The sequence below is a fragment of the Henckelia pumila genome, chromosome 4 (genome assembly GCF_033568475.1).
Source record: "Henckelia pumila isolate YLH828 chromosome 4, ASM3356847v2, whole genome shotgun sequence".
NCBI lineage: Eukaryota > Viridiplantae > Streptophyta > Magnoliopsida > Lamiales > Gesneriaceae > Henckelia > Henckelia pumila.
Window position 1 is genome coordinate 513,307 of NC_133123.1, and position 21,807 is coordinate 535,113.

The 21,807-nt window shown below is 37.2% G+C and overlaps 4 protein-coding genes across 18 annotated transcripts; 2 read left to right on the forward strand and 2 right to left on the reverse strand.

Annotated features, from left to right (window-relative positions):
- Positions 1-271: 271 nt before the first annotated feature.
- On the forward strand, positions 272-2,439 carry LOC140859979 (heat stress transcription factor A-4c-like). 8 transcript variants are annotated; one of them, XM_073262687.1, is made up of 3 exons: positions 272-593; positions 747-1,159; positions 1,283-2,439. In XM_073262687.1, the coding sequence occupies exons 2-3, from the start codon at positions 941-943 to the stop codon at positions 2,282-2,284; spliced, it is 1,221 nt and encodes a 406-aa protein (XP_073118788.1). In that variant the 5' UTR covers positions 272-593; positions 747-940; the 3' UTR covers positions 2,285-2,439. The 8 variants fall into 8 exon arrangements, with proteins under 8 accessions (XP_073118788.1, XP_073118789.1, XP_073118792.1 ...); XM_073262688.1 differs by having other exon boundaries at positions 272-558; positions 654-1,159; XM_073262691.1 differs by having other exon boundaries at positions 272-497; positions 654-1,159.
- A 180-nt stretch (positions 2,440-2,619) lies between these two features.
- Positions 2,620-4,110, reverse strand: LOC140864760 (uncharacterized). Its single transcript, XM_073269106.1, has one exon. It carries the CDS (start codon positions 3,823-3,825, stop codon positions 2,650-2,652), a length of 1,176 nt encoding a protein of 391 aa, XP_073125207.1. The 5' UTR covers positions 3,826-4,110; the 3' UTR covers positions 2,620-2,649.
- A 1,268-nt stretch (positions 4,111-5,378) lies between these two features.
- On the reverse strand, positions 5,379-11,297 carry LOC140859969 (protein STICHEL-like 4). Of its 8 annotated transcripts, none has more exons than XM_073262652.1 (7): positions 11,021-11,297; positions 8,401-10,629; positions 8,079-8,298; positions 7,486-8,004; positions 6,880-7,387; positions 6,697-6,760; positions 5,379-5,778 (listed from the first exon to the last, which is right to left on the reverse strand). In XM_073262652.1, exons 2-7 carry the CDS (start codon positions 10,456-10,458, stop codon positions 5,686-5,688), a joined length of 3,462 nt encoding a protein of 1,153 aa, XP_073118753.1. In that variant the 5' UTR covers positions 10,459-10,629; positions 11,021-11,297; the 3' UTR covers positions 5,379-5,685. The 8 variants fall into 8 exon arrangements, with proteins under 8 accessions (XP_073118753.1, XP_073118752.1, XP_073118751.1 ...); XM_073262651.1 differs by having other exon boundaries at positions 8,401-10,651; XM_073262650.1 differs by having other exon boundaries at positions 8,401-10,692.
- An 8,211-nt stretch (positions 11,298-19,508) lies between these two features.
- Positions 19,509-21,807, forward strand: LOC140864718 (protein GRAVITROPIC IN THE LIGHT 1). Its single transcript, XM_073269046.1, has one exon. The coding sequence runs from the start codon at positions 19,775-19,777 to the stop codon at positions 21,140-21,142; it is 1,368 nt and encodes a 455-aa protein (XP_073125147.1). The 5' UTR covers positions 19,509-19,774; the 3' UTR covers positions 21,143-21,807.

The following is a 21,807-nucleotide window of genomic DNA, read 5'->3' on the forward strand; positions in this document are numbered from 1 at the left end:
TAAGAAACACACAAAATTAATTTTTTTTAAACCAAAATCCAACAATCATTTTTTTTCAAAAAGTAAGGGTGGATATGAGAATAAAAGTGCTTAGTCAATAACTTTATTATATCATAACTTATTACATGTAAATAATTATTCAGGGGCATATTTCAACATAACTAAAAAGTAAAGGGGTATTTTGAATTTAAGAAATTGTTTTTTTCTTTTTGGGAGAATTTAATATATAAGTACATGTTTGTTTGACAAGTAATTAGACAAATCTACGAAGGCCACTGGCACACATATACTTCGTAGATGTCAAAACCCTAAATTCACCACCCCTTCTTTATCCACTTGGATTGGATTCGTGTATCGATTATTTATAGGGGGGGACTCCAAAATTCCAAATGCAGACAAAGCCAACCGCAGACAATGAAATATTGAAAGCCGGTAGTTGTTGAGCCTTGTATGTCCATTTTTTTAAATGAAATGAAAATTATGACATGTCAATATAGGTATTGAATGTGTTTGATGTGTGTCTTGTGCTAAATTTGATGCCTTTGCTTGAAGATTCGGGTACCACTTTCCGATCTAACGGCCTTGACGTGGATGTAATTATGACTTTCTGAAAAAAAAGTTTTGATTTTGTTTTTTCTTGTGCACGATTGCAGCTAATATTTTGTGTGGTGTTGGGTTTAATCTCTGTACGGGCGTCATGACGAACGGATTGGGGGGATTCTGAGATTTCATGTGTGGTTGTGTAGGTGCGTGGAATTATGCAGCTGCAAAGAGAATCATTCTGCAGGTGTATTCTAATTAGGTGGGTCGAGTGACTGGGAATTTAAAGGAAACCCTAAGCGTGGAGGAGTGGCAAGAATTTGAAGAACTTCGTTGATTGAATTTGGATTCGATAATCTTGGGCGAAATTTTCGGGCACATGTGATTGGGGAGCGGATTTATGATGGATGAAGCTCCAAGCACCTCCAATTCACTGCCTCCTTTCCTTGCAAAGACTTATGAAATGGTGGATGATCCGTCGACAGATTCTCTTGTATCGTGGAGTCAAAATAATAAAAGCTTCGTCGTGCAGAATCCGCCGGAATTTGCTAGAGTCCTCTTGCCTAAATTCTTTAAGCACAGCAATTTCTCCAGCTTTATTAGGCAACTGAATACATATGTAATTGTTCTGTTTTTTCGGTTTTCCGCTATGGCTTTGATGGATTTTGGATATGCATAAATTATTGTATCTATGAGAGATTATAGGTTTTTTTTTTCTGTGTGTGCCCTCTTTTGCTCGCAGGGTTTCCGGAAAGTTGATCCTGAGCAGTGGGAATTTGCAAATGAGGATTTTGTCAGAGGCCAGTCACAACTTTTGCTGAATATCCATAGACGTAAACCAGTTCACAGTCATTCCACACCAAATGTGGCAACTTTACATCCACTAACTGAATTGGAAAGAAAAGGGTACGAGGATGATATTGAGTTGGTAAAGCGCGATAAAGAATCCCTTCAGTTGGAATTGCAGAGACGCACAGAAGAGCAACAAGGACTTAAATTGGAGATGAAGGCTTTGACAGAACGTGTGCAGAATATGGAACAAAGCCACAAAAATATGTTATCCTCTCTGGCCCGAGCGCTGCACGAACCAGCTGTTGCTCTTGATCTTATGCCACAAACTGAAGCTCATGATAGAAAAAGAAGATTTCCCGGAAATAGCTTCTTCAGTGATGAAAGGAGCACGGAGGATAACCAAGGGGTTTCTTCTCAGATTTCGTCGATGGAGGATATAGATGTTAATTCACTTTTAACTCTCAACATCGAAGTGTTGGACCAGCTAGATTCTTCTCTTATGTTGTGGGAAAAAATAGTGCTTGATGCCCGTGAAGGTTTAGGACAAAGTTATTCATCTTTGGAGTTGGATGAATCTACAGATTGTGCACCTAGCCCTACCATATCTTACACCCAACTAAATGTTGATGTTGAGTCCAGGACTTCTGAGATTGACATGAATTCTGAGCCTAATTCTGCTGTTGTTCCTGAGGAGCAACCTCCTATTGAAGAACAAACAGTTGGGACAGCTACGACTGCAAGAGTTGGGGTCAATGATGTTTTCTGGGAACAATTTCTTACTGAGAATCCCGGCTCAAATGATTCATCTGAAAGTCAGGCGAAGAGGAAAAATGAGGAGGGGAAGAGAAACGAACAAAAACCAATTGATCGTGGGATGTATTTGTGGAATATGAGTAGTGTAAATAGCCTTGCGCAGCAGTTGGGTCATCTTACTTCAGCGGAGAAAACTTGAAACCACTTGGTTATGTGTCGATTCTTTTTGGTTAATGTACTTTTCTAGGTGTATTGCTTTGATTATGCAAATATAGATATGGCTTGTGTGATCTTGCAGTAGATAAACATTTGTTGATGTATAAACTCCAGTTTATGTAAATATATTATGATGTTAGCTCGAGAATTTTCTAATGTCTTTTCCACTTTTGTCACTTAACATGGGACTGCCAAAAAACTCTGATTCTTTGCATTCCTGAACTTCAATTCATATACAAAGATTGATATTATCATTCATGTAAGATAATTATTTTACATTTTGATTATGTGAACATTAATACTAGGCTGCTAAAGTTCTTACATTATGCCCTTGGCCATTCTCTGCTTTCAGGGTCGACGTACACTCCCCCTGTTCAACTCAAACCATACTTGCCTGAAAACCTTGATTATGAGATCATGATATTCATCACAGTTAAAGGTCAAATAACAAGCCAAGAGTTCTTCAAGGTCTTCTGTTCGTTGAATTTCTTTCTCCATTATCATCTCAATCATTGAATCTCTGAAGTCCTGTTGCGGGTCAAATGAACTCTTCAACACTGCAAAGCCATCAAACATGGTTCCTCCCTCCACCACTTGCTTCCTCCTCGGCACCTTCTTCTTCATCATCTTTCTTGATTTCTTCATGTCCTCTAGTGCTTTGATTTTGCATTCTGTTCTTGGAGAATATGCCTTTACTTTGCTATTCTGCTTTGCTTTTCTGCTATGAGATTCCCTGCTTTTGTATGCAGACTCTTTTTGAGACTCATTTTTCAATCTTATTTTCTCAATCTTAACGTCTTCAAAATTCTGCCATTCCAAAATGGATACTCTTTCAGAAGCACAATCTTCCTCAATAGAGCTTAAACTCCAGTTGGGAAAAGAAACATTACGCTGCTTTCTTGGATTTGAAGCCACAGGCTCAGAACATTGCTCCTCCATTTGAACCACACTCTGTTCTATTTCAAATATATCCTGTTCTTCGTCCAACCTTTTTCCTAGCTCTTCCTCTTTCACCATCGAACTTCCATGACTCGATTCTCTTAACCATCGATCATTTATCATACCATTCCCCTCCTTCAGTTCTTTGTCTTTCATCTTCTTTATATCTAACACCATATCATTGAAATTCCACCTTTCTTCACTTTTCGGCACTTCCTTATCTCTAAACCGCAAGCTCTTGAAACTCGAAACCGGAACCCGAGACTCATCATCAGCGTCGTACCAAAGAGGGTTCATCAACCCCCCTGTACTTTTCCTTCCTTCGATCTTTTCTCCATTAAACGAAAGCCTCCAATAAGCATCATCTTCATCCATACTATAGAATCTCCCTTCCCTCCAACACGACGAATTCGGGGTCGGGAAATCCAACTTACCTCTCTGTTGTTCCTTAACTGAACTAGTCTCGAGATTCCCACCTCTTTTCTTGAACTTGTTAATCCAAGTAACTGGAATCACACGACCAAATATAGAAGCAGCAGTAGCAGTGGATGAAGAGGGTTCTGATTTCTTTCTAACCCAATTCATTTTGCATTCAAGAAGCCAGCCTATATGAATAATTGATCGAACAAGAAGCTGGAGGATGAATAATGGATGGGGTAGATTATGATTATTGCAAGTGTATCATGTATGTGTGCAGTTAGGAGATGGTTAGAGGATTAATAGGGACGTGGCTTTCATACTCTCTTATTTATTTCAAAAGAAAGCCCCGCCTTAGATCTTGTGACCACTTTACTCACTTTATCCCACTTTCTGGTTTGTACCTTGTCCACTTTTATAGAATAGCTGTTCTTAGTTGAGGGGACCTTTTTTTCAATATTATCTTTTTTTGTAATTGTAATGTAATATTTTCTTAGAGTAATAAAATCTTGTCGAATTGAAGTTTATTTTAAATTATACATTTTTTCCCTTCTTTTTTTTTCCTTTCCTTATCCTCCTCCCTCACTCTTTATTAATATGGCCGGCGGGCATGTAAAAACATTATTTTTTTCCAAATGCAAAAATCCCAAATGGGAAAAAAAACGGAAAGGAAAAAAGAAAAAGGAATTGTGATTTAGATATGGTCAATCAATCATTTGTTTATGTTTTTTATTATGTGCACCGTTGATGTAATAAATATCCTTACTTTAAAATTTAAATATTTCACTACAGTGAGTTATTAATTTTTAACAGTAAAGTCTACGCATGCTTCGTTTAATCTGAGAAATACATGAAAACTGATATGTTGCCTGTGCTGTCCCTTCAGCGATATATTTGCATCGGAGTCACCATTTCTGCTGCTCTGAATAATGAAAATACACCACTTTTTATGTGATAATTGTACAACTTGTATTTTTGTTTATTCACGTTTAATTGGAGTTTATTTCCCCAATTTACCCTGTCCTTCACTGTTGTTTTCACTAGCATGGTCTGCTTTGTTTGGTAGACGTACCGTTCCATTTAAATTTTAAACTTCCCTTCCCGTCAATTATTTGTGTGCATGTGTGTTTTATTATTGTTTCGACTCAAAATATATAAATAAATTGGAATCGTATGGCTGAAAATTTCTACAATTTGATTGTGTAAAAACTCATGTCAAAGTTTTTAACAATTCACAAAGAGGATCCAACTGCTTTTTTTTGTTCTTTGGCAGCTTATATAATTTTAGCGAATAAAAGAAAAAGGAAAAAAGGGAAAGTTTTTTTACTTTATCGGTTCAAATTGTCTCATTGATTTTCATGGGCCAATAGGTGAGTGACCCACTTATTGGCCAAGGCCCAATATTCTTCGCTGCTCTCGAAATGGGACTGGAACCCAGTTTCAAAGAGTTGGCCCATCAAATTTGGATCATGAACCACACACAGTGGCCAACCAACTCATACTTGGTGCCCGTGGCGGTGAGTACTTCTCAGTTCTCACTTCTTTTTATCGGATGATTATTTTGGCTTGTGTTTGCATTAATTACACTAGATGATAATTTTTGTAAATATTAAAAAAAAATTGTACTGGCATAAAAAAAAATTCATATAATACATATTTACAAAGTCATAATTCTAAAAACAATGAGAAAACTACCAGATAAACCAAAAATTAGTTGAGTCATTATTATATACACCAATACAAAAAAGTTACATCAGAAGGAACAAAAATGATTACTTAAATAGTTAAATATATACACATAAGAAAAGTTTTTCCAGTGTAGCATGATTTCTAGAATGGGACAAGCCTATGAGACATTTTGCATTCATTAAAGACAATATATTTCGCGGAAGCTATGCTCTTGCACAATATCTAATTTTTATTGTTCCAAATAACGAATATGAGTCTAATGGGATGTCCTAACAGAGGAAAAGTACATAAACAGAACCAACTGATAGCGCTGAGATCTACAACGAATCAATCTAGTACTTACCTTGAGGACCTACCAGAGAGACACCTTCCACAGGAGATTAACTTCAGTAAAGCATCTGGCCTCCTTTTTCTGATTCTCAGGTGCGAAAGCTGCATCGATGAGAATTCTTTTAATATACACTTTAAGGTCGTTTGCAGGGCGTGGATGTGGGGGAAAATATCAACCCCCCAAGATTAAATGCAAGTGGCAATAGCAGGATATTGTAATGACAAAAGACATTTTCCATTCCAATTCCGGCTATTTCAAGAAACCACACAGCAAGGTCAGTATATGGTAGATTTTTGTTAGAGAGCCGATTCGAGATGGCCGATCTCCTATCCAAGTAGAGAAGAGAAAAGAAGATAGCAGAGAGACTCGAGAGAAGGAGGAGTTATGTTTATATTCATGTCTAATGAGTTACATTGTATTGTTGTATTTATACATTTCTTCTACCTGCTTTACTAAACTACTAACTCCCTCTAAATTCCTTCTAACGACCACCCAAATGACGTCTATTGATATTTGGCTTCTTTTCTTTAATGCCGCTCTCCATTTTTTGTCGTATCAATTTTGGAGAACTTATTCGACCCCCTTTACATTCTTTAAGCTATGCCATGACAAAACACGACATTCGGTTTGACCCAACTGACAAAATAACTGAATGACCAGGTTTATATTGGCCGAATCTACAACATATACAATATCAACTATGATGATATGAAGATTAATTTTGACAGATACATAGTATGGTTATGTTTCTGGCAATGAATATCAACTATATTTCACTCAATGATATTTTTGATGACTTGATGTGTGGTTGCTTTGTTATATTCTGGTTCCACACGATTCATAATGTCTTGTGTCCGATCCATAACTGTTCTAAGACTAAAACATCATTCACCGAGTAATGCATGCAAATAGCTTATACAATTACTTAACATTTAGCATTTCCACTTTGTCGTGATATTCAAGATTTTTACCACGAGAATTGGTACGATAAAAAAATTATTATCTTTTAACAAGTATACCTTACGGCGGGAAACTCTCGGAGGGTTCCAGCAAAACAATCTCCTCGATCTTGGTTCTAGTTTCCTGTGAAGGGAAAAAAATATACCCTTTAGAAACTGTATCCTTGTTAGAGTTTATAGTCAACAAAAAAAAGCAATACAAAATTGATAGCAGAGGTTTTCCAAACAAAGAGCAGCACTCACAGGTTTTCTCGTTCAAGCTTTTCGGCAATGGAAACCCCTTTGCCTTTTGACCATCCACTACGTCGTGAACATACCTCTGCATGCCGAATTACATGAGCCAGGGAAACCTTACGTCTAACAAGGCTAAGACTTGGTTTTCTGTCTCCCATTTTCATGTTATCTGGAAATGAGGTTGTATAAGATGTCTTTTGTGATGTTACTCTTCTAGGAAAAGCTTCAGTTTCAAGAGTTTGGGTTGCACCCACTCCAGCAGATGAACTGTCTTTACCTCTCAGTTTGAGAACACGGTTGCTTTTTCCAAGAAGATTGTTTGTGTCCAGATGAGGTGGATCCTCAGATGTCGGTAATGAAATTTGACCCGTCCTAACATCTTTCTTTGAGTCACAGATAATCTCAATGGTCACTGAGGATCTCAGGACAGTTTCGAAAGCTTGTAAGATGTATGGAATAGACTTCTCAGCCTTAGATTTTGTCAGCTGAGAATTGAACAGCAATTGCACAGTTGGAGCTGCAAATAAGACCAACTGTTAAGATATGCAATTTGGTCATACAATAACAATAACAATTCGGTGGCATTAGAACATACGTATTGCAAGAAAATGGTACCTGCACCATAACTGAGTGAAATCAGTTTCCCATCCCGATACATCAACTCTTTTATGCTATGGATTGGGATCTTTTCCAGAACTTCCAACCAAATTTCATCAATTTCTTGACGAATTTTACCTTCAAATTGAACCTTATTTATGTTATCTTTACCATTTGACGCAGTGTAAACCTGTTGAGGAAACACCCCATCTTTAATACATCCTGTGCCATCCGAAATAATTCCTTTTAGCTTGGCATTACAATAAATATTTCCAGAACTTCCAATTTGAGCAGCATGAATGTCGGTATCAATTTTCCCTTGTTTCTGTTTGGAAGAGGCGTTATTTAAGATCAGTGGACCATGATTATGTCTAGTACGTGAAGAGGAACTGGGTAGCATATACTGTTGATCTGGAGCCAGTTGCAGAAGCGCGGCTGTCAGCCAAGTTATCCTGTCGTTTGATGCCCGCAGCTGTTTCTCTGCTTCAGATAACGTTTTAAGAGCTTGGCGCAGTTTTTCCATGTCTTCTTTTGCTACTGTAAAACAACAAACTTTTTCTGAGTCAGAGAGAGGAACACAAGATCAAGTCATGCTCCAAAACAAGACTCACATTCTTGCCGGTGAAAAAACTTTCTTGTAGGCCTTCCTTTCAGGAAATCATAGCTTCCCGCAAGAATATCAGTTATGAGAGTAGCAAGCTGTGACATTAATGCCAATGGCTCAACACCAGATTCCATGATGTGTCTAAGATTCTTCACTGTATTTACAGTGTCTGCAGACAGTGCTATATCAAGCAGGTCCACTAACTTTTCATCTGAAATGAGCCCAATCTGTAACTCATCAAAACAAATCCTCAATCATTTTACGTGTCTGGTTTACAAATGTAAATTACACACCCACACATGCAAAATAATGCTACGTAAGAATCATACCAGTTCCTGTACAAGGCAAACAGAAATTCTACGTCCAAGCAAACTTAATTGCTCCAATGTCATCTCAGCATCCCTAAGAGATCCATCTGACCTGGATGCAATAAGCTTCAGAGCATCCACATCAATATCTAATTCTTCTTTAGTTGCTATCGACTGCAAAGTATATATTATGTCTGCATCCTTCAACTTTGGGAAAAAAAATTTCTGGCACCTGGATATTATTATGTGAGGTAATACATCAAAACTTGAGCAAACAAGGAGACAAACTACATGCCTAGGGGCTCGATCGATGAACTTCAAGATTTCGTTCCAATGATCAGAAGAAAAGGTATCACATTCATCAAATATGAAGACTCTGTATCGACACTGAGGTTGTGAGGAAATCTTATTGTCGGGAACACCAATTATGCCTTCCAAGTCAATGTTACTAACTGGTCCTATCTCAATAATATTTTGGTTTTCTCCCATGTCATGTGCAGCACAAGAACTGCAAAATCCACAAGGTTTTGAATGCTTCAAAGACTGGCAATTCAAAGCTCTGGCAAATATACGGGCACAAGAGGTTTTACCAGTTCCATGAGGGCCATAAAACACGTAGAGCAAACCAACCTTCTGCTTTACAATCACATTTGAAAGAGCCTGCGCCACCAAGTTCTGGCCCACCAGATCGCTGAATGTTCTTGGCACATATCTTTGTGCAAGATTTTGATGCATGTCATTGCTGTTTTGCCTTTGAGATTTGTGTTTCTCAGCCGATCTATTTTGTGATGCAAAGTTGGAGCAAATCTCCTGCTTGAGCAGATTGTCGGCAAAAATGCGCAACTCTCCTGAATAATCATGTTCCCGAGCAGCATTGTCAACATTTCCTTGAGATCCAGAAGAAGTAAGCAACAGAGATAATGCTTCACCATCACATTTAGTAGATGAGCTTGAACACTCCGATATAGCAGGCATGTGAGGGATATCCCTCTCTTGAGAAATAGAATTACCTTTCTTTATCCTTGTCTCTGCTAAAGCGCAAGAGAGGCTTTGGCCTGCCAGGTCAAGAGACTTTCCTCTGTGATGAATGCTTGACCAATTCCAATAAATGCTATCTCTTGGAGCACCCAGAATAGTTTTCCCTGCATCAAACTCTTGGACCATTTCTTCTACATGATATTTCTGGGAATCTCTGCCTCTAGGAATAGAGGTCATTGAAATTTTACTTTGATTCTCAACTTCTCTGGTAGCAATACGAGGTCGGTTTCTTCTTGCACCTCGAAACCTGCGCCTTTTCACCATATTCATGCTATTAACATGGCTGTGGCTGCTTCCCCTTGCATCTTCAGCCATTTTGTTAACTCGTCTCTGCCTTACATTGTCAATATTTCGAGATGAAGCTCCATCATCACATTCAGCTGTAACATCCTTTACCTGGTCGCAGAGGGTCTCAAGATGCCTATCTTGTCTATGGCCTGCTTTTGTTTTCACACTCATGTCTCTCAAATTTGAACTTTCAAAGACACTGTCAGAGACCATAAAATTACCAGGTTGTGGGCGATCATCACGCCAACCCATAATATCATTTTCAAGTGATCTTTCATCTGATTCTTCCCTATCAGCTCTTCTGCATTCATGTATCGGGTTCTCTATTCTGAGGTTAGTAGCAGCGGCAGCACCTCCATTATGTCTGCTAACCTGGACAGTAGCTGCTTCGGATACTGGTAGAGTAGTAACTGGCAGGGAGATTCCTGATTCTCTGCCATACTCTATAGGTTGCTCATAGCCAACAGACTGTCTTGCATTGTGTAAAGCTTCCCTTTCACCACCTTTATAAAACTCATCAACAATAGGAGAGTGCCAGGAACGTGGACTGGCAGAAGGATCTCTTAGAGACCTCGATCTTTGAAGGACAACAAGGCCCCTCATAAGGGCTTTATCGGCCAAGACGGAACTATGCTTGTAATGCACATGATTCTTCAAATGAATGCAATTAGTCAGGTGAATGTGGTTGCGTAGATGATCGCTAACATTACCATTCACATCCTTCAGTATTCGGTCTCGAACAGCCCTTGTCATGATTGGAACATAAACGGATCCAACTGAAATGTTAATGAATCACGCCAAGATAGGAAGCTTATGATCGTCTAAGTTCTTGTATTATAGACACAACATATTGTTTCGACTCAACACGTCATCAACACGGCAACACCCCGTCACCCACCAATCAAAGATTCCAACCATAGCTTTCTTTCGGGGAAAAAAGAAAGGCCTGGAGTTCAGTAAAGGCAACCGAGATTCCGAATGCAAAGCCTTGAATAAATATGCATATCAAGAACAAAACCCACCTAATTTCAATAAAACTATAGACTTTTCTCACCTAAAAAAAACAACTGCTAGCTTTAGGAACAGTAGTGCATGCAGTATGTAGAAGAAAGCTCCTTCCTTTCTTCTTTAAAAAAAATTTAAACGACTCAAAAGTTGTTTCTTCCCACAACCCACCAATATTGTGATTCTAGCATTTCAACAAACAGTGGCAATCAATTAATATTCTATTTTTAAGCTGCATAAAACGTTAATGCAAGCAAATGGGTGGCCAGAAAATCTCCGACACATGGAGAATACAGAATTAAGCCCTTACCTCAATCTCTCCGACTATCGCCACCGCTACCTGACCAGCAATTAGCTAGCTAGCTATTATTGCCTTCATTAAACAACAGCGAATCGTATAATTAGAACAACTCTGGCCATCGCAGATCTCACACAAGCAATTCTTTCAATGAAAAACGAAGCAGGCACCGTTAAAGAAACAAATAATGCATTTGAGAAACTGAGAAAGAATGAATATAATTGGAAGCTGGCGGTGCTGTTGACTGTACACAGAAATGCACCATAACGGGATACTGCAACAAGCTCCATGCTCCATTCATTTTTTATTGTACAATTATATTATATTCTTAACTATTTATCAATCAATTTTAATCAGCTAAACAAATCCTACGTACGATAACATTAAATTATTGTGTGCATTATATATAATTTTCTGGATCCAATAAGTATTAAATCATTAATAATGCGCATCGACCTATGAAAAGAATAGTGCTATTTGGGTGAAAATAATTTGCATTTAACTACAAATGGATAAAATAGCAAATATATTAATTATTTTTCTTTTCTTTTTTTGGAAGGAACAAAAATGTATTGAAATTAGTGGGACCGATTAAAAGGGTCCATTGATTCAAAATACCGTTGAGGTGTGTACGGAGAAAGGTGGGATGGAATTTTAAGGGTAATTAGGACATTTGCACTTCGTTCGTTTTTTTTTAAAAAAAAAGATGTAAATAAATGGGCAATTTGCTCAAAAATCCCCAAATGTAAACATGTTTTGCTTTGGGGTCCTTAGTCATAAAATGTGGTACAAAACAATACAAGATGTGGTACAAAACCATACAAGATGTGGTACAAATTAACAAAAAATGTGGTACAAAAAAGTGGCTAGGGAGTGCAGAGCAAAACATGTTTGCATTGGGGATTTTTGAGCAATTTGCACTAAATAAATAAAAGAATAATTAAGACAGCGTTTGTAAAATATTATAATTTTTAAAAGTGATTAAATTTATATATTATTAAAAAAAAAATCAAAATTTGATAGCCAGAGTGAAAACTGAAAATCATATTTGTCTAGCATTTGATAAATAGATTGTTATATTGTTAATTTTTTTATATATACAAATCAACATCTGATCACCTTTTTGAATTTTAATTAAATTAAATAGAAGAAATTTGGGTTTAAGAAATATACAAAATTGAATTTTTTCAGTCCAAAGCCAGAAATCGTTTTTTTTAGTGAATGCAAACAATCTTAAAAAATAGGACAAAAAACAAGACAGGTCGCTCCCAAATCAGTGTCCAAATTGTTGAAATTACTAAGTAAATTTTTGACAATATTAGAGTTCGATGCCCCTTATGATCAATACCTACTTCACGAAGACGACAGGCCACACCAACGATGAATAGTCTTAACCATTATTTATTTGCTCTATAAGACCGGGGTTAGCTTATACTCAGAATGCTTCATTTAACTAAAAAAAGAAAGAAAGGAAAGATGAATGCTTCATTGGATTCTGTGTAATGGAGAGGATGAATTTGTCCAGTTTTGGGTTAGAATTAATGTCATGTGTTTCATCATTCAAGAAACGTTAAATTATGTGAAAAAATATATATGCATACATGTATAAATTGAGGCAGGACCAATTAAATTTATCAAAATAATAGCGCTTGCATCTGACACCATGTGCCTCCTAGTTTATTCAACAACCTGTTTATTGGACCAGTTGACATTAAGTTACATATTTCACATTGCTTCTCGTAAATAAATTAAATATATAGGAACCGACAGTTCATTTCAAATATTTTTTTTTTAAAAAAAAAACATTTCAAAAAGGGCATCAAAATACATTTGTATCCATTGTATTCTATTGTAATTTCTGGATCATTATATATAGACACCAGTAGAAATAATGATTCTAAAATTGAGACACAAAAAATTCCCTAGAAAGCGTTGAAAAGCAGTACAGTGAGGGCTGGGCTTGAGATTTGAGAATTGTGTGATTGGGCTTTGGATTTGGGCCTTATCACGTATTTATTTTTATTTTCATTATGAAAAAACTAAAACTACCATAAACTCCTAACAGAAGGGTCCTGACTACATACCCCAAGCCCATTCTTCAATTTACACAGGTGGGAGACACTACGCATGCCATATGCGACTTGCAATATTGGTGGCCTGAATGAAAATTGAAGAATTGGGCGGATTTTTATATTTTAATTTCTAATACAAGTTGGAGTTCGAGTACTATGGTTCATTTCAAATTAAAAACTTACCTATAATTTTCGTTTAAAAATATATAGATAAATTTACTTTTATGTTATGCATGCATACATAACTACTTAAAAAAGCTAGAACGTATAGATTTAAATTTTGATATATTATTTCAAAAATAACAATAAAATCATATTCAAAATTATTGAATTTCAAATATATCTCGCAAAAGCAATGAAATACTCGTCCCCAAGCGCATTACGAATAATTGATTGATAGAGATGATCATCATATTTGATGCGTTCAAAAATTTCCGCATCAAATAAATTACTTTGAACCGGTAATCACGAACCAATTTCTTTAATAAACCGAACCGAATGATCCCAAAATATTTCTGTGTATCAAAGAAAACATGTGAGATGGCTCGTCCGAAGGCGAAGCCACACCGACGCTCAAGTCAGTATTGAATTCAATAAAAAAAATGTATGGAAATTTCAAGAGATAGAAAATATGAGAAAGATGTGTAAAACACATAGGTGCGATGTGTAAGAAAAAAAGTGAGAGGTGTTATGAAAACCTTTCTGAATAAGGGTTAGAGATCCCTTATTTATAGGGAGAAAATTTTAGTCCACGTAAAATTATAATGTATAATACAACTAGATTTATGCATATCCATGCAACATTATGATATATCTCTAAAATATAAATAAATATATGATAGGATTTTTATCATATCATCAATGCTACCTCCCGGAGAGAAGTGACGACGAGTGAAACGAGGAGAAACTTTGAAGTGGTTGAATTTATATTTTAGAGCATAAAAACAACATTCTGGTTGTTTGCAATTCCCTTTGAGCGTTCGTGATGGAGTGAACTTATATGATGCCGAGATAATCGGGCTTTGGGATAACCACGATTTGAGTGGAATTACATCGGTGTCGAGCGGGTTGGGCTTTGGGATAACCACGATTTGCGTGGAATTACATCGATGTCGAGCGGGTCGGGCTTTTGAGATAACCACGAGCTGCGTGAAATTACAGGGTGCCGAACGGATCGGGCTTTTGAGATAACCAATGACGTGGATTTATGATGTCACTGATGTGGGCTTTTGATGCCGGACTTGCTCGAGCTTTTGATAGCACTGATGTGGGCCACTAAAGTGGGCTTTTGATGCCGGACCTGCCCGGGCTTTGAATACCACTGATGTGGGCCACTGAAGTGGGATTTGAGTGCCAGACCTGTCTGGGCTTTGTATACCACTGATGTGGGCCACTAAAGTGGGCTTTGAGTGCCACTGATGTGGGCTTTTGATGTCGGATCTGCCCGGACTTTGTTTACCACTGATGTGGGCCACTGAGATGGACTTTGAGTGTCAGACATGTCTGGGCTTTTAAAATGTTGAACCATAGATTTGGCCTTACAACGAGGTTGCAAACCCAATATAGTATAATAGGGTCGTACTGCAAGATTTCCTGCCCATGGATGTAAAATAGGGCCTTATAGCGAGATTGCATGCCCAATATCGTAGAATATGGCCTTACTGCAAGATTGCAAGCCCGATTTGATATAATTGGGCCTTACAGTGAGATTGCATGCCCGCTATGATATAATTGGGCCTAACTTTGAGATTGCATGCCCGATGTAATATAATTGGGTCTTATAACGAGATTGCATGACCGATGTGATATAATTGGGTCTTACTACAAGATATAATTGAGCCTTACAGCGAGATTGCATGTTCGATGTGATATAATTGGGCCTTACAGCGAGATTGCATGCCCAATGTGATATAAGTGGGCCTTACAGCGAGAGTGCATGACCCATGTCATATAATTGGGTCTTACATCGAGATTGCATGCCCAATGTGATATAAGTGGGCCTTACAACGAGAGTGCATGCCCGATGTCATATAATTGGGTCTTACAGCGAGATTGCATGCCCGATAAATAAATCCTGGCGGGACTTACTGCTAGATCGCATGCCCGAAAAATTCGGGTGGGGCTTACTGCTAGATTGCATGCCCAATATATAAATAATACCCAACCCAAATACTAGACAATAGAAGTCCAATACAATGTCAAGTTCAAATGGTCCCGCATAAAAATTTTATTATAAAATGTCCTACATCCGATATTAATAAACTCCCAAGCATGTGAAGCATGTCACAATTATGAGGCTATTTGATGTTCAATATTTCGAGTTTGAGAAACTCGATTTCATGTATAGATAAAATGCGGACAAACCATATTAAGCACCAAGCATTAACTACCTTCCATAATATTCAAGCAAGCATGCTCGAAAATGTTCTATAACAAGGAGATTAATGGGATTCCAACGACATGTGTCCTCTATACATTTGAATTCAATTTGCATGCATTTAATAATACCTTGCTTTAAATATGAATGTTCAAAGTCAATATAGTAAATTTTACGGGACCCAAGTGCATGCCATTTAAACTTACTGGAATTCCAAGATAATAATGCAATTAGATAAGATAAAATATAAATCCCAACAATCAAAGATTATATAACCTGAGCTCGTGAAGGAAACGCCAAGCATAGTAAATTGTGCTATTAGATTTGTCCAAGCTTCTGTCTTATGATGACACACACAGCTTTGATGGATGCACACTATGGCAGCGCATATTTGGCCGGATTTCCCATGATAAGAACATATTTATCCGTGAGACGATCACCAATGCAACTTGGCCGGCAGGAAGTGATTAACCCGACCAACGACAATTAATGTAGGAACTCCGAAGTTAGTCAAAATAGCTCCAAAACTATGCACAAAGTGTTCTCCAACAGCCTATTGATACAAATTGCGAAACTAAGCAATAGACTCCCACCACCGAGCACTTTGCAAAGCAAAAACAGAAATTTGCTTAAAAACTCGAGTGCAGCAGCAGGGTAATCAGCGAAAGAACTCAAGCATACTTCAAACAAAGCCACAAAAATTCCAAAGTCGATCCCAATATGCCTTTTGAAGCAAGCGTGGAATTAGCAGCAACAATCACGAGAAATCAGTGATAAAATAGGCCTAGCTAATCTCTATTATGAGTGTCGATGGCACCCTTGAAATTTGAAACAAACATGGACCGCGTTCATGCAATGTTTTGATGGATTTTTTGAGCTGGCTCTATGAATATTGTTCGGAAGGCTCGCAAGCATCACACGGTAGGCGCATTACTATGATGTTGACCGCTTTAGAAAGGTTAGTGTACGTGAGTAGAAGAGACAATAGAACAAAGATATTTGAGGTGTGCATCGATGGTGGGGTCTTAGCTCGCACGCTTGAATGTTGTAGAGACTGACGATCATTGTTGCGGCCAACCCATCAAGGGTTTTAGTGAGGTTGTGGCCAGATTTGGGTTTAATGGAGATCGGCACTTTCACAAATCCCCTAAAGGTGAGCTTTTCTTTTGGATTCTTGAATAGAGGTTTTTGTTTTGATTTCTTACATGGGAGATGTTGTAGGTGATGGATACCGACGAGTGTGACTACAGATAACCAAATCGAAGGATGACGATCATGCAACCGAGATGGCAAACCATGGAGGAAGGATATGATGGTTCTCGGCCCGAAGGGTTGCACTTTCTTTTTTCATAGGGGCATACTTTCGTGTAGATTGTCTGTCAATTGCCGAACTTGAATGGAATCTCAGGGTTTTTTTTTCGGTCTCAATGGTAGAGAATATAATCATGGGAATAGATGTCGTTCCCACAGACGGCGCCAATTGATGCGTTCAAAAATTTCCGCATCAAATAAATTACCTTGAACCGGTAATCACGAACCAATTTCTTTAATAATCGAGTCGAATGATCCCAAAATATTTCTGTGTATCAAAGAAAACATGTGAGATGGCTCGCCCGAAGGCGAAGCCACTCCGACGCTCAAGTCAATATTGAATTCAATAGAAAATATGTATGAAAATTGCAAGAGATAGAAAATATGAAAAATATGTGTAAAACACATAGGTGCAATGTATAAGAAAAAAAAGTGAGAGGTGTTATGACAACCTGTCTGAATAAGAGTTAGAGATCCCTTATTTATAAGGAGAGAATTTTAGTTCACGTAGAATTGTAATGTATAATACAACTAAATTTATGCATATCCATGCAACATTATGATATATCTCTAAAATATAAATAAATATATGATAGAATTTTTATCATATCATCAATATTGATGAATCAAGCCAATATCAAAACTCACATGTTGTGTTGGCTAAGCAAATTAAAATTCTCATCGTAAAGAAAACTGCGTTGCCCGTTTATCATAATTCAAGATGGAAGGTGTGTTCGAGGTTAAACAAACATGTACAGCATACCAAGGGCCAACCTAGTTTGACCAAGAAGCATGAATCATGCATGCTTCCTAGTATTATATATATATATATATATATATATATATATATATATATATATATATATTTCTAGTTTCTTAAACTAAAATTTCTTCAGTGAGATAGACAAGTGACTGCTGAATGTCGGAACCAATCTTATGGAAAATCTAGGCTCCTGTGGGTAATTTTTTTGCTTGGCGTGAAATCGAAATGCCTACCAAACAAATGTGGAAATAGTGTAGCAGAAGCTGAAACAAAAGGAATTATGTATGTTCATTATCATTGCAAAATGTTGGTAGTATTCTTCATTCCCACGTTAAGTACTAGCCAATTATGGTTAAAACAATCCGTCCAATTTAATTTAACTTTGTATTGTGAGGTACCACCACTCAACTCAAGACTTCGAAAATTGGATCTAATTAATATATAACTGTTTTTTTAAAAAAAAATTATATATATTTACATTCTTTAAAAAAGATATATGGGTCCATCTCATTTGGCACTTATTAGCTAGTAAGCCCCGATACTATGAATAGAGGTCCCCAAGTATGGCTTTTAATGTTTTTATTTAAACAAATTTATTGACCCTAGCTAATATTTAAAACTTTGAGTGGTTGCGCATTAATTTCGAGAAATATAATATGGATTGTACTCTTGCATAAAAAAAGGAGATGAAACAATGATGCCAATTAATTGTGTCTTGGCCATGCCATGCCATCCAAAATTTTAATAGTCGAGTTACTTTTTCAAGCTTCTAGCTTTATTCTTTTTAAATATATAAAAATAAAATAAAATTTTAGAATTTTTGATTGCTTTTTTTGGGACTAGAGTTTGTCTGGTAATGATGTCTAGAGCGCCAAAACAACTAAATTAATTATGTACTATTGATTAATTAGTTAATTAATTAAGGGATCGATCCGACGAATTAAAATCCAAATTAATTAATTCCAAAGTGATCATGATATTCCTGGCATGCACCACTTCAACTTGACAGAACAATCATACTACCAAATTCAAACAGTACCATGAAAAAATTCAATTGAAAATCTAATTATTGCACATGATCGAGGTATTCTGTGCATACATGCACTTCCTAAATTATATAATATAATATCTAAAAAAATGTGAATATATATCTATATAATTTAATTATGTATGATTCACAAAAAAGCTTGATTCAAAAGAAATAATGAGCAAGATACCTGAACCATTTGGGTGACAGACAGATATAGCCCAACTCTTTTCCATATAATGGGCAATTGTTGTAACTCGTCATGAGTTGAATTTGACCTATCTCTGTTTCCACTCGTAGCATCTTTCCTGGATAATTATACAAATTAATTATATGTAATTTAGTTTGTTTCCAATCAGTGTACCTTCAAATTTTTATATTATTATTTTTTTAAAAAAAAATTCTAAGCATGTGCGTTGGTGTTTGTTTATGTATTAATTCATATATGTTCTCTAGTACTTTTATAAATAAATAAAAAAATTATTAAGTACTGATCAGAAGTATAATTATATACAGACTTGTATGTGCAATATTAGTATAAAGAATGATTGCAGGAGAGGTTGTTTAGAATAATGGTGTCCTTCAATTTAATTTTAATTCAGACAGATCGATCACTAATTACATGCAAACTCATTCCCTCTAATCATAACCCGTGTGCAATAATGCCTTTGCACTAAAACTGATCGATCTGGCCAATTAATTAACTTTTTTTAAAAATTTAATCTCATGATTGATTAGTTGCATGCTAGTCTCCAAGTCTACATTAGTTATTGCTTTCTTTTTTCCTTCTCTGTTTTGAAATAAAAGTTTGATTCACACATTATTATTAGTATTATTTGCTAAATCCAGGTATGTAATGTGACAATTAATTAGTTGCTATTTTCTTCACAGTGCCTACCCCACGAAGAATTATAAAATATATACACCACCAGTTTCTTCGAAAGCATGCAAAATGCTGATATTTCCTTTTTTTATTTCTTGCATTCCCGCGCTTTAGATCTTTGCTTTACTGAGCTAAATCCACAGAGTCAAAGTTAGTCTCTAGCTTGCTTTTTCCAACTATTATCTATTTCTCCTTTTGTTCTCTTCATTCACAACCACCCCTTTACTCTTTTTCAACTTTTTTTTCCCCAAAACCATTTTCAAATTATTCATGCCCCTCACGAACAAAATTTGAAATTTCTGGATTTTTTTTTTTTTTTGGTGCCAAATTTTCATGGATCCAATCCGGCCCTCTCCAGCTACAAACAGAAGCAGGTTTGCTAGAAAGTTTCGAAACGTTATTAACCTGAAAACAGCTAAAAAAACAGGCTCAAATCCTGGTTTTTGCCTGCTCATCCCACAAGAAAAGCTCCGGTGCTGTGAGTCTCATGAGTTTGAGAAAGAGAATGCGGAGGAAGCCAAAGAAGAGTCCAGAAACAGGGCTGCAATGGATGCCTTCGTTGCCAAGCTTTTTGCCACTATCTCAGCTGTTAAAGCAGCTTATGCCGAGCTTCAAATGGCTCAGTTTCCTTACAATGGAGAGGCTGTACAGTCTGCGGATCAAGCTGTTGTTGATGAGTTGAAAACACTTTCGGAGCTGAAACGAGAGTTCTTGAAGAAACAGTTTGATTCTTCGCCATCCCATGTGACTTTAATGCTCGCCGAAATTCAAGAGCAGCAGTCTTTGATGAAGACTTATGAGATCACCATGAAGAAAATGCGCGGTGAAATCGAGAACAAGGAGGCACTGATTTCCACCATTGAACAACGGCTTCAAGATGTCATTCAGAACAACAAATCCCTCGAAAAAAAGCTGAACGCTAGTGGATCCTTTTCGATTCTTGACAACGTTAAGTTCTCCGAAGTAAGTCCTAAAGATTTTATCTTGGTTTTGCACTACGCGTTGAGATCTGTACGCAACTTTGTGAAGCTCTTGATTCATGAAATGGAGTCTGTGAACTGGGATATTGAAGCTGCAGCAAATGCTATACAATCTGGCCTCGTTTTCAGCAAAAGGGATCATAAAGTTTTCATATTTGAATCGTTTGTGTGCAGAGAAATTTTTGCTGGCTTCAACGATCCAAGCTTTTCTGTACAAGAAAATGATCAGTTATTGCCAGAAGAAATTCGTCAGCGTCGAATTTTCTTGTTCGACGAGTTCAAGAGGATGAGATCAGTGAGTGTAACCCATTTCCTGAGGCAAAATCCCAATTCTTCGTTTGCCAAGTTCTTGAAACACAAGTACCTTCACTTGGTTCACCCGAAAATGGAGCTCTCCTTCTCCGGGAACTTGAAGCAAAGAAAAATGGTGAATTCCGGCGAATACCCAGAAACCGAATTCTTCAAAGCGTTTGCTGAAATGGCGAGGAGGATTTGGCTTTCACACTGTTTGGCATTTTCGTTCGGGCAAGAAGTCAGCTCCTTCCAAGTGAAACAGAGTTCCAGATTCTCCGAAGTTTACATGGAAAGCGTTAACCAAGACATTTTCACGGCGGCGGACTGCGATTTCACCGTCGCGTTCACCGTGGTTCCGGGGTTCAAGGTCGGCCACACGGTGGTTCAAAGCCAGGTGTACTTAACTCCGGCAACATCTCCGGCTTAATCCCCTTGTCTTTCTCATGTACAATAACAATCATCACTCAAGCTACGTACGTCACGGTCAGATTACAATACCCAAATGTAATATATGATTTTGCGCATTTAATTTTCAATTTACGCCCAAATGGACCTTTCGAGTGGTGGGGGATGGCAATCTTTGAACAAGATCCGATGTGATAGTGAGCTCGTCTTTACCAACCGCAATCCCAAGAAAAGGTAGATGGACGGTGGGAAAGAGCCGGGATAGTGGAGGCGCGTGGGGCCGCGCGTGACGGGAAACATGTATCGTAGTATTTTGTATTATTATACGGTCTTCAGTATAATAAGTGACATAAAGTCCAAGTTTACAGAGCAGTAGGCAGGATCGAGGGAATCTGGACCCACACGAGAAAGGAATTCAAGGAATTGCGGGTCCCACACTGTCAGATTTTTGGTCCAATCAGCTTTCGCCTTTGTTCTTTGAAGTGACAAAAGGAGGCGATATATGGGCCCTTTTCTGATATAATAAATAATACACAATCATAGTTTCCACTTTCGTTGCCCTCTAATTTCAGTTATCTTAATTTCTCAAAAAAAAAGAGATCATTCTATTTCATAGCTTACAGCTACAATCTGTATCAATAAGTTAATGTAAAATATATATCTCACAAAGCTCTGTATTTTTTTGTT